General features: G+C 52.4%; 4 protein-coding genes across 4 annotated transcripts; 1 reads left to right on the top strand and 3 right to left on the bottom strand.

The window, feature by feature from the left end:
* Nucleotides 1–185: 185 nt before the first annotated feature.
* Nucleotides 186–3844, bottom strand: J7T55_007922 (uncharacterized protein; the record flags this gene model as incomplete). The annotated part of the gene is made up of 2 exons (XM_053131065.1): nucleotides 186–2612; nucleotides 2765–3844. 2 exons carry the CDS (start codon nucleotides 3842–3844, stop codon nucleotides 186–188), a joined length of 3507 nt encoding a protein of 1168 aa, XP_052990758.1.
* Nucleotides 3845–4763: 919 nt separating this feature from the next.
* Nucleotides 4764–6635, top strand: J7T55_007923 (uncharacterized protein; the record flags this gene model as incomplete). Its single annotated transcript, XM_053131066.1, has 2 exons — nucleotides 4764–6272; nucleotides 6630–6635. The coding sequence occupies 2 exons, from the start codon at nucleotides 4764–4766 to the stop codon at nucleotides 6633–6635; spliced, it is 1515 nt and encodes a 504-aa protein (XP_052990759.1).
* An 81-nt stretch (nucleotides 6636–6716) lies between these two features.
* Nucleotides 6717–8858, bottom strand: J7T55_007924 (uncharacterized protein; the record flags this gene model as incomplete). The annotated part of the gene is made up of 3 exons (XM_053131067.1): nucleotides 6717–8306; nucleotides 8364–8486; nucleotides 8553–8858. The coding sequence occupies 3 exons, from the start codon at nucleotides 8856–8858 to the stop codon at nucleotides 6717–6719; spliced, it is 2019 nt and encodes a 672-aa protein (XP_052990760.1).
* Nucleotides 8859–9623: 765 nt separating this feature from the next.
* J7T55_007925 (uncharacterized protein) lies at nucleotides 9624–10934 on the bottom strand (the record flags this gene model as incomplete). The annotated part of the gene is made up of 3 exons (XM_053131068.1): nucleotides 9624–9693; nucleotides 9770–10833; nucleotides 10899–10934. 3 exons carry the CDS (start codon nucleotides 10932–10934, stop codon nucleotides 9624–9626), a joined length of 1170 nt encoding a protein of 389 aa, XP_052990761.1.
* Between the last annotated feature and the right edge of the window lie 1253 nt (nucleotides 10935–12187).

Here is a 12187-nt window from a genome sequence, read left to right on the forward strand (position 1 = left end):
GACGGACTGGACGCTCGCTTGCCCAGTACTTGTCACCATGACTTCTTCTCATTCATTAGCTGGGCCAGAATGTTTATTGATTGTCGAGGACATTAAAATCATTCGCGTATAGAGCATACGATCAATCAAATTATTAGTCCAGTCACCCACAAGAGACCGACTTCCGAAATGCAGGCTGTTCTATTCTATGCGCTAATCGCCCGAACGCCAGTAGACAAAGGAATAGATGTCTTCCCAGTGATACCATCTTCGCTATTCTCCTCGGCCTCTCGTAGAATTTGTGCAAGCCGTCGCAGTGGATTTACCACGCCACGCAGCAACTTAAGGATTTCTTTCGGGGCGCCAGCATTTAGCGCGGCCAGGACGACCGCCACGCCTCGCCTCCCCTTCCAGCTCCCTGACATTCGCGAAGCGGTTGCGATCCTCCGTATCACTGCCACCCCAACTTTGGAAAGGTTAACGTCGTCCCAGTTGATAGCCTTGTGTCGGAGTTGCCCTGGTAGAAGCCTGACGTTGACGCTGTCGTCGTACACCTCGTCACTACTGACCCGCGTCTCCTCCAGATGTTCACTCTCGCGCAAGTACTTCATGTGCATCTTCCTGACGTCGTAACTCTCGAGTAATGCTAGAATGTCACCATCTTGTAGCTCTTCAGCCAGGTCTCTTATCTCACGCCACTCCATGCAGAGCCACGCTCCTTGGTCGAGGAACATTTCTGCCAAAGCGTAGTCACCGTGTGCCACCGCCTGGTATACGGCGTTGACGTGCACCCCATCTCCCTCGTAGATATCAGCGCCGCACTGTAGCAGTAGCTTGGAAATACTCTTCCTGCCGCTGTAAGCTGCGGCGATCAGGGGTGTTCCATACTGCCCACCTTCCGAGACCCCGCTGACTTGTGCTCCATTGTCCATCAAAAGACGGACCATGTCTTCCCGGCCTTTTACAACTGCGGCATTGAGAGGTCGCCCATAAATACGGCATGCAGCGTTGGCGTCGAAGCCGTTGCGGAGAAGGATGGCGAGTTCCTGGATGTTACCGGCTAAGATCGGGCCACAGAGATAGTCCCCCACACGGGCAAAGGAGATATTCATGATCGAGGCAAGTGTCTGCTCCTGAGCGATCCATGACGCCAGAGAGGTGGTCGAGGCTTCACCAAGTGTGTTCTGCATGTGTTTGCTGCGGAGGAACCGCTCCTCTTCCCAAATGTTGTCGAGATCACGGATCCCATCAGTCCAGACATAAGTTTGCGCGTGGACTTTCTCAATACTGCCCCCATGTGCTTCTACCTCCACTTCAACTGTTTCCCTTGCCAACAGTTCCAAGCGCTGGTCGCCATGACCGTTGTTGCCGTGTCCGCGACTGGATTGTAAGGACGCATCCTCGTCGTCCGACCAGTCGGAGTCTCCGTCGTCGTGCTGCTGCGGCGTCTTCATGCTCCTCAGGGCTTTTTCGTCTCCGCCGAAAATCGCATCACAGACGCGCAAGGCGTCCGATTTGACGCCCAAAATCAGGAAACCGACAACTTCCCCGACAGGTACACAGGGGAGTTCTTTATACCCTCTTTCCTCCCGACGCCTCAGAATTCTCTTTGTAAGCCGCCTATCCTGTATGACAGCACAGTTGAGGCCTCGAGGCCGCCAGCGATCATACCCCCGCAGTATGGCTGGGGTCATTGCCTCGCTTGCGTGCTTGATAGACAGATCGGCTTTCGCCCAGTCCGCGGAGGAAGGGTGGAGCCGCCGCTTCAGCTCAGGAGAGTAGAAGCCCTTCGTAGATGCAACGGCTATAGCATTGAGTATACTCGGGAACATCAGCCGGCCGTAGACGAACAAATTAGTCTCCACGTGGAGAGGTCGGTTAGCCACCGATAGTTCGGTCTTTGTGAAGTGATTTGTTCCAGCGAGTACGTAGGAAGGCACCAGGGTGGCTTCCGGCAGAGGAAGACTGTCTTTTTGTCTGAATGGAGGCGGCATGACCGGCTTTGGATAAACAAAACTGGTGGCATCTTCCGGGCTTGGTTGGGCGGGATCAGCTGGCATAGGCCGTAACTCTTCAGGCAGACCGGCGAATCGTACTTTGGTCTGTCGCGCAGGTGATTTTGCGACCACTGACTGGGTAGTATTGGCTTGGCTCTTTGTTCCATCCGACGGAGACTTCTGAGCACTGGGTATGTCCTCAGTGCTCAATAGCTTGACCTCTTCCCGACGTTCTGGCAAGTTCAGTAACGATGCGGAAACTGAGTCAGTGCTCTCCAAATCAGGTAGCTTGAGGTCTTCATTCTGGGTAGCACTCTTCTTCCTCGCTTCTGCTAGTGTTAGCGGGTTTTGTGTGGGAGACAACCCATCCGGTGACGCGCAGTATGGACATATGTAGCCGTTGGAGTTGCATTCGTCAATAAGTCTGCCCCTGACCTGGGCAGCCGTGGGTCGCTCTCCTGGCTCCGATTGCAGCATGTCCAAGATCAGATCCAAAAAGTTAGGATCAGCATCCACTTTATCCTCAGCTAACATGGCTACCCAAAGTTTGGCCGAGGCCTGGTTTGCCCAAATGGCATCTATTCTCATCGTTCCATTATCTTCAAAGAACGTCCACATGTCTCCTGTGGAACGCCTCTGCAAAACTGTTGCCATTTCTAAGAAGACACAGCCAAGCGACCAGACATCAGCCGAGCTATTTCGAGCCTGCGGATAATAGTAAGACATCAATAACCAAAAGCGGAAAATAAAAGCTTGCAAAGTTACGAGGTATTTTAATGATGACTTACTCCTGTTTCATGGGTCTCCGGTGCAGAATAGCGTGGTGTGTATCCCTCGTGCTTTCCTTGCGTCGTGCTGCGGCCCTCGGTGCCCCATGCTCGTGAAGTGCCAAAATCAGAAAGAAAGACATTCAAATTTGCCACTAATATGTTTTGTGGCTTAATGTCGTTATGGCGAATATTTTGTTGGTGGAGATACGCGAGAGCCGTTGCAAGACAGCCTGCAAAGGACCTCAATCGTCGTCTCCGCAGAGTCTCATCGTGACTGGCTTCCTTCAAATATTCTTCAAGATTCATCTCGGCAACTGGTGTCACAATGATTCCAAGGTACCTTTGATCCGTGTAAGAGCCTTTCAACTTGACGATATGAGGGTGCCAGAGTTTTTTCAGTGCCTGTATTTCGCTCTCGAATTGTTTCAACAGACGCTCGTCGGCCAAGGGAGAATGTCCTCGAACGATTCTCTTCCGAGCATAGACGCGGCCGGTATTTGCACTGAAAACTTGATCAACGTGACCATAGCGTCCCATGCCCAACGGTTTGATGGACCTGAAATAGTCATCTCCGCTGCCAGCTAAATGAAGATGCGTGCCTCCTTCTTCCATTGCCTGGAGACCCTTTTCTTTGTGCAGGACCGCCTGTTGTAACTTCAAAAACTTTGAGCGAATCTCGGATCCTTTCAGGAAGACTGGTAACGTGCTATCGGTAAATGGCAGCGCTGAGTCCATGAGACCCTCTTGAGCGAAGCAGTCGAGCAAGTCTGGACAGCCAAGGATCTTGAGGACCGAAAAGATTCGAGGTCTTAGGCTCCATTCTCCTTTGCCATACATCACGAGCAACTCGCTGATAGGCTGAAAGACTGAGTCTCTTAGCACTGTTCTGGCAGCGCACGGGTCGTCTGGCCTCGGAAGCCATTTATTCAATCCTTGGTTCAGTTCGGAATCCGAGATGAACTTCGAGATTTTCACGTCTGGGATCTCTTTCACGCCTTGTGCATAATCTTTGGCTGTAAGTTCCGAGACGTATTCGGGCTCCTCGTCCGAGTCGCCAAAATATGTCTCGGAATATGGAGATCGATAGTTTGAAGGCATGTTGCTGCAGTTTGTGTGCTGAAGGACAAAGCTCCGTCAGTGGTCCCTGTATCTCCATTGTTGAATTCGGAAGCAGTATCGCAGATATAAGTTTGCGATGTTAGCTCGACTAAATTGGAGCTGGGTCCAAAGGGATTGTTACACATGACCGCATCTTTCACCCTCCGCCATTTTGTCTGTAGATCGCGACCGGGCGCAAACAATCTGGAGGAGTAGGCCACCCACAGCTGATTGGATGCCTTCTTTGAATGGGAAGGGCAGTGCATAAGCGAGATGCTGAGCTTGCACAGATGTAGTGCATGTGGCTGCAGCAGGAGCAAATAAGCCACGGGCGCAGCGGCCTAGTCCGCCCTACATCAGTATAAGTAAGCCAGCTGAGAAAGAGGGAAACCAGGCTTTGCTGGGCGGTGAGTCGCCAAGGTCTCACCTTCAGTCTTACCTTTAGTCAATGTTACTTGACATGATAGTGTTCCCAGCCAACGTTGCACCCCAATCACCAATTTCGCAGAACACAGGTCCCGCAACTTGATGCATTGAAATCTGCAATATCGCCACACAATTCAAAAACTACACCAATATCTTCGAACTTTACCAGAGGTCGACTGAGGCTACCATGGACCCTGGGACCGCGCTTGGAGCGGTCTCCCTCCTCTTTCAAGTGTTCTCTGGCTGCATCGCAGGTGTGTCATCAACCCCGCCAGAAGGCAATAACATCAGTATTAAGCTTCAACAATGAACTAAGACGAAGCCAATAGCATACCAATTAGCTGCGGAAGCGAAAGGGTTGGAAAAAGATCATGGGTTCATCCGAGTCCGGTTCAAGACCGAGCAGCACCGCCTGCTAGATTGGGCCCGTGTTGCGGGAATAATAGAGAGCGACGGCATTTTCCTGACAAACAGGCCCAATCGCACCGTCGCGATGGATGTGCTCGATCAACAGTGCCAGATGATAATGAGCTTCAAAGGGCTGGATGATCGCTTTCGGCCGTTTTCAAGAGACATCCTTTTCCAGGAGGAGCCTGCTGACACCGTTGTGGAGGAATCGCTGACGAATGGAAAAAGCATGCAAGTCAGTGCAAATGCTAGGTTCCCTGAAAACAGCGACCTACTCAAGATGGCTTTGCGCTGTGTCGAAAAGACTAGAAAGCTTCCCAAGAGACTCCGATGGGTCGTATCCGACCGTGCTAAGATGGAGAATCTTCTCGCGCGTCTCGCGGCAATGAATGATTTTCTTCGAGACATGCTCGACAGCTACCGAGGAGAAATGTTGCGAGCCCAGCAAATCCGGACTAATTACGACATCATCCAATTGAACTCCAAGATGGACCAGCTGATCGACATCATAAGAGCGGGCTCGAAATCTCTTCCATATGCGCTCAGCGGAGGTTGCTCGATGGAGTTTGAAGCTTCGCTAGACGGCACCGAAGCCGACAACGTCGAGCCAAGTCAAGATAGCGGTCCCCTGCATCATCTTGTAAAGCTGGCTCAGTTCAGAGCAGTAGCGTGCGCGCTTCAGGGCCACAACTTGGACATGTCTGTGAGAACCCAGATTGGACTCCCAACCTTGCCTTTTGCTACTGGTTCCCAGAACAGAATTATGGTTGAGCCCAGCGCGTTGGACCTTGATGTGCCAGAGACGGTGCTATTAGACCAGGATAAAGTTGCCAGACGAGTGACCGGATGGTACAAACCAATGCTCTCTAAAGAAACACAACAGCGAATCTGGGTCGAGTGGAAAGTCACGCCGCGGAATCCTTGGAGCTCAACTGGCGGACCGGAGTCAGATGTCCTTAGGCGCTTCGAAGCACTCGTCTCACTTCTGCGCGAAAAAGAGGTTACAGCTCAGTTCCGAGCTCCCAAATGTTTAGGCTACTACTCCCAACACGCCACAGTATCAGAGATACGTTACGGCCTAGTCTTCGAGATTCCTCCCAGCGTGCACGCTGACTCCAGTCCACTGTCCCTCCGTGACCTCATCACTGATAAAGACCGTCCTACGCCCAGCTTGTCATCACGTGTACGGCTGATGCGAATCCTGGTGGAGTCCATCGAGAAGCTTCACGCCGTCGACTGGTTACACAAAGGACTACGAAGCGATAACATCATCTTCTTTCATGACGAATTGGGAAAGAAGGATAATAATAGCGTGGACCTCAGCAAGCCTTATCTCACCGGTTTTGACTACTCAAGGCCAGTGACATCTGTTTCCATGTCCGAGGGACCCGCCGTGTCTTTTGCTGACGATCTGTACCGTCATCCCAATGTCCAAGGCTTCAGTGCGGACGGCGCTGCTGGCCGTGGATTCCGCAAGCGCCACGATATTTATAGTCTGGGTCTCATAATTACCGAGATAGCTTACTGGAAGCCCTTGGAATCAATCATTGGTGTCAGTGATCTGAAGAACCTGAAGGCGAAGGACGTTCTGCGGGTACGTGAGGTACTTTTAAGCCAAAGCCACCTGGAAAGCCTGCAGAGCAGGGTTGGAGACACTATAGCTGAGGTTTCCCAGGCTTGTCTGAAAGGTTTGATCGCTTCTTGGCCGTCGGAGAAAGATGTTGATGATTCTGTCGGTGCAGAGCACTTTCAAATGGAATTTTACGAGGCTGTGGTAAGGCCATTTTCCGCGTTGGTAATTTGACCGGACCTCAATATGTAGGATAACAAGTGCCTCGTTAGGTGGTTCAGTTCTTTGAAGGTTCATGGTCACATGTGGTGTATTCATTTAGAGCAGCCCACCGGCACAATTTAAGTAAATACTGGGACAGAACTGACCATTCTCGCGAAGGCCTGATTTGTCTTGCTGACGGCGCCCAATATAATGTCTTAAATACTTCGATGCAATATAACCCATATTTACAGACCCAAATGCTGCTTAGCTGATGTGAGGTACGTACTGCGACCACCTCACAACATCATACGCAGATGAGGGCAGATGCGAGAGATTCGCTAGACATTCAACAAAGATGAAGAATCTCAACCCGAAATAGATGCAAGCGACCACCACAATGGCGAAGACTTTGCAAACACGAATGACCTCGATCATCCAGAGAAAACACCACTTGTAAAGCTTCCACCAGTAATGCCTCCACCCATGCTTCCACCTCCCCATCTTCGCCGCTTTCTCAGCAAGGTGCTCCGCCTCCTCCGCGTCTCTGTCATCCTCGTCCATCATCAGCCACGGCTTGACAGCATTGAGAATCACACCCTCAGCATGCGTGATCGGCACGAGCAGACCGCTGCACGCGAGGCTGATAGACGCAAGCTTCCAAATATCCGCCTCAGCCTGGCTCGTGAACGACGCGTCCCACGCAAGCATGTGCAGTCCGCCGTACAGGAACCCAGTCAGGCTGATGCCGAGGTGCGTCCGGAAAGTATGCTGCTCCTTGGGGGCGTCGTGGCGGCGGCGCGGGAAGTTGGTGACGCGGTCGACGAGCGTGTTGCGCATGGTGCGCTTCAGTCGGCGCTGCTCTCTCTGCCGGTTCTCCGCGCTCATAGACTGCGCCGCTAGAGATGCGGCTGTGGTGGTGGCGGTGTCGTTGGCGGGCTCCTCGTGCGGGTGTCGGTCGAGGATGTAGTGGTCCCATCCCTTCTGCGCCAGCTGCATGCGGATCCGGAACCGACGCTCCTGGTCTGCGGCTGCTTGGACGAGTTCGCTTAGGCTTTGGGCGGGGGAGTCTTTCGTCTGGACTTGACTCGGCGGGAACAGGTGTGTCTGTGGGCTGGGCGGAGTTGGAAGCGAGGTATTTGGCCGGCTGGGTGCAGCCGTCGTTGGACGGCCCATGCTGACAGCCGATGACTGTGGACGGCCTCCTTGCAGATTCAAGTCACTGAAGGTGATGGGGTCCTGGTTGATCGTGGCGTCCAAGTAAGTGGACATGCGCTGGCCTTCTCCAGCGTTTTCGACGGCATTTTGCTCGGCTGGCCCCAGCTTCCTATATCTGTCCTCGTCGCACTCATTTCGATCGAAGCTGGTCAGTGAGTACAGAACGGCCATAAGCCAGTGGGGCTGGCTGACTGTGTCCGGCATTTCAAGAGGATCTGGCTTGGAAATGTCCACGGGCTTCCGCAGCCAAAGCCACCCAATGATCAGAGCGACGATGCAGTGCGCGAATGTAGTAAGCTCCAGCAGAGATATCGACAGGCCCTGGGCCATGCGCACGATACATTGCAAACTAAACCACAGGGCCTGAAAAAGGGTGATTATCTTGACGAAGGTGCTCGCACTGCTTTTGTCCAAGATGTCGAGAACGCTCAAGTGTGGTATCACCGCCGGCTCGTGCTCTGCCACGAAGCGCAGAGCTTCGTCTCGCAGGACAAGCTGCTCCCGATTGTGATCATCAGGGAGAAAAACCTTCGGCCCGTCACGCAATTTGTAGCTATAGCCTCCCATGACGGCGTACCAGCTGTGTGTCAAAGTCCATATTGGCTTGGTGCTATTGTCCTCAACATCTTCGGGTTGGGGCTGCTCTCGATCTGTCAGCTGAAGTAAATCGAAGTTGGCTCGTGCAGGAAGTCTCACCCTGCGGTTACTCAGCATGGCCGGCCACCATCTTCGTGGCTGGACCGGTTGCAAGTAAACGAGCTCCATGAAAGCTTGCAAAGACCTCACGTCCCAGTATTGTCTAAAGGCTGCGTAGGCGATCTACAGAGACAGCGTCGTCAGCTCAGCGCTGATCCTTTGGTTGATGCACTCTCCGTGATGACCTACCAACTCTGGCGCGAACAATCCGATGAGCAACCATCCGATCTGTCTAGTGAGCTGATGGCCTCCAAATATATGTACCAGTCTGTGCCGCATGCTGTGGGTCGTGCCCTTTTTGAACCATGCTGACCATGGAAGGTTCTCATCCGGACAGGTGCCCGGCAGGTTCAGGTGCACAATCTTCCACGTGCATAGGGCAAGTGTCACCAAGCATGTTGTGATGATTCCGAAGGTGCCACGACGTTCCGGCTGAGGCTCCCAGGTGAAGCCGCTGGTGATGTTGCCCTCGGCCCCAGCAACGATGTCCCACATCGTGGCGATGCTGTGAGCTGCCGGCGATGGCCAGCAGTGTGAGTGAATGCGCGGCGTGCTATCGATCGCCAAGGAGTTGCAGCTTCGACGGGGGAGAGGGACAGATTTGTAAAGGCAGTCTTTATTAAGCTTAAAATGAGGTTCTAGGTGATCCCTACGAAACGAGATGTCGTTGTCGTCCAGGGTGGATCCTCAGGGCGCATCCGACATGAGGCCCCATAGTTTTTCCGGCTTGGCGATGATTGTTGACCGCAATTCGAGGTGAACAGGGGCGAGCAGACGAATGACTAGGGTTGAAGACAGTGTAGGGGTAGACGCAAAGACCATGTCAGGCAATCATGGAGCGAAGTCGGTGTCATGGTCCCAGCTTTTCATCCTCTGCATAGGACGAGATCTGCCGATACAGCGGCCTTTTCACATGCAGACTTAACCATATGAGTTGCAATGCAGTGTCCGTTGGACACGTATGATTGGTCCCAAAGACGACTCCACGGGCGAAAGCAAACATCCCTTGCTCTCCTCAAGTGAGACTTGGGTGTCCTACGTCAGTCAGCACTGCGATGACACACGGGCCAAGGTCAGCTTTGAGTACTTGGTAAGAAATTGACATTTGACGAGTTCAATTGAGAGCAGCCAGCCTTCGGAATACTTGGTAGAGGTTGTGCCACAGTATTGTCAGGGAAATACACGTCTTGAGAGAGGGTTGTCTACATTCACGGGCCACGACATCTCTAATCGCCGGGAGCGTTTCACGGAAACCAATGACTAGTGCCTCATGAAGGTCACACGGCCGTACTCATCCATCACGGGCACCTGGTCACGGACGGTCCAGAAGCTGTTGAGAGTCAACAAGCCGAGCCAGCCAGAAGAACAACCGCGGATTTGTAGAACTTGGAAAGAATGCAACGTACCATTGAGTGTCATCTCTTTCACGATCCATACCTTGTCTGGGGTAGATATCCTCCATCTCGAGCCGGTGGTTGCTCTTCGGCTTGCCCTCGGCGATCCTTAGTTTCTCAAAATAGACATACGCCGCATAGTAAACGGAGCTGGTGCAGCCGGCGGTTGGGCCCTTCTTGCCCCTGAAGTCATTAAGCATTTTCGACTGGATAGACTTGCAGGTCGGCGCCTTGAGCTGTGCATAGAGATCCCGGCAGAATTGTGCCTGAGTAAGGCCGGGGGTCTTGAGGAGGTGGGTGGTGATCTTCTTGCGGATCACGTCACACGTGTCGAAGACGGGAACGGAGTCGGTCTCCTCGCCATCGAGATGGATGTTGCTGATGTCTGCAAATGAAGGACCGGTGGCTGTAGTCTTCTGCTTCTTCTGTGCCGCAGCGATGGAAGGCATCTTCAATCCCGCGAGCTCTCGTTTCTTGAACCACGTCCAGGCATTATCATATACGTCACTTCCGGAGCCCCCGTCCAAGCCCCGCTGAGCCAGGAACCTGTTGACGGCATTATTACTGCTTCCGATGGCGATGCAGAATTCACCCTTTTTGAAGATGCCCCGGTCGAGGACCTTGCGGATGAGGGATCTAACAGCACTACAGTCAAGGTCAATAAGGTCAGGCACTGTGATGTGATCCAGGTTTTGCTTGTAGGCGGCAATGGCATCATCTGAAGAGGTCTCAGCCTTGCGCTTCCTGCTTTTCGGGCCAGTCGGCTCCGCTGCAGGGCGCTGTGCCGTCGCGAGGGAGCTGCCGTTCACCACATATCCACGAGAGCTGGGCGTGGGGTGCGTGAATGGATTACGATGATTCAATGGTGCCGGTACGTTTCTGCCTACGTCCACAGCGGTTTGTTGATATAATTGTCGGAGGGACTCTGCTTGATCCCTGGCCCGGGCCTGCTCTCCCTCCCAGTAAACGGGCCCCATGGAGGACTTCTGAGACCCATCGTTGATGATAGGTGGGAGAGTGATTGGTGACTGATTGGCTCTAGCAGTGACATCCTGGAGTGCAGGACGCGGCGGGGGCTGAGAGCGCTGTCAGCACTGGGAACAGGTCCTGAATGACTTAATCCACGACGGGCGCTGCCTACCAGTTGAGGTGGAGGGATGGGACTGTAGCTTTGCATGTTGACCGATGGAGGATTCAAGGACTAGACGGCTTTGGTGCTCACGCTAGTGATGTATAGTGCCCGTTTGATGGGTTCGTTGGAGACGCGATTCAGGTCAGCGACGCGTGTGCTGTGTTCGTTATTGCTGTGAGTTCTAGACCTGTTCCCGATGAACAATTTGTCTAAGATATGCTTGACCCTATGAGTCTTATACTGCACGTTGGCTTTGGGGTTCGAAGGTTTGCTTGCCCGGGCTGAAACAAGGTTGCTGAGTTTTGTTTACTTTGGTCCAGACGCGTCAGAAGTTTGTGTAGTCATCGTGCCCAGAAAACATCGGGTCCTTGGTGCGATGGCGCGGTGGCACGTGCATTTCTTATCAAGGTTTACCAATGTAACCCTGCTACGGCTTCCGGTGCGGTGACTCCTACGTAAAAGTCAAAATTATGTGGCATGTGGGAGTTTGTGCCGATATTTTTCATACAACTTTCGTGTCTCATCGTTGAAACCTCGGAGGCGATTGGCTAATATACATCAGTGGCTGCTCATCATTTCGATCGCGTGAGAGCTCAGCTTCTTCATCCGTTCTTTCCCTACTGTGCTGGTCTTGATGGTTATTTGAAGTGAGACCAAGTCATAGAAAATCATAGACCATGAAAATAAAAGAACAAGCCTCACTACCCATGGCACTGGAGTTATGGGTACGAACAAAGGATGTTTCCGCCTTAGTGCTAAGCCATCGACCTCGCCGGAATTGTCACATACATATGGGAGTTCGTAATCGTAACTGCGGCGCCTCGTATAGCTTATTTGTTTCGCTATAGAGAAGTTAGTACAAATGGAAATCCTTATACGGAAGATTATACTGGAAGAAGCTTTCTCAAGAGAGATTATCCCGTAAGATATTCTTATTGAAGGTTACCTATGTCCGATTATTCCATAGTTCATGCTTTTTGTTCATCAACGAGACACTGTGGCAATTGAACAGATACCCGCGCTGAAGCTTGTTGATACTGGAGAGCGTAGTCCTTGGAGTCTCGTCTCGCTAGTGTCTATCTTCATAGAGTCTTCGTGCTGAGTGTGCAGACCTAAATTTCCTGCTGTCACAGCTTCATTTGTTGCGGCCACGTTACAGGAGAACCTCGTTTGAACGACAGAGCTCAAGACAGTACAGCGTGGAACATGCAGACAACCCTTCATTATCGACTACTCTAGAGTGCGCGATGGGATTCACAACAACCAATACGAACTTTGGGTGAACATAGCATGTTGAA

Source organism: Diaporthe amygdali, assembly GCF_026229845.1.
Source record: "Diaporthe amygdali strain CAA958 chromosome Unknown NODE_25_length_736740_cov_64_583793, whole genome shotgun sequence".
Lineage (NCBI taxonomy): Eukaryota > Fungi > Ascomycota > Sordariomycetes > Diaporthales > Diaporthaceae > Diaporthe > Diaporthe amygdali.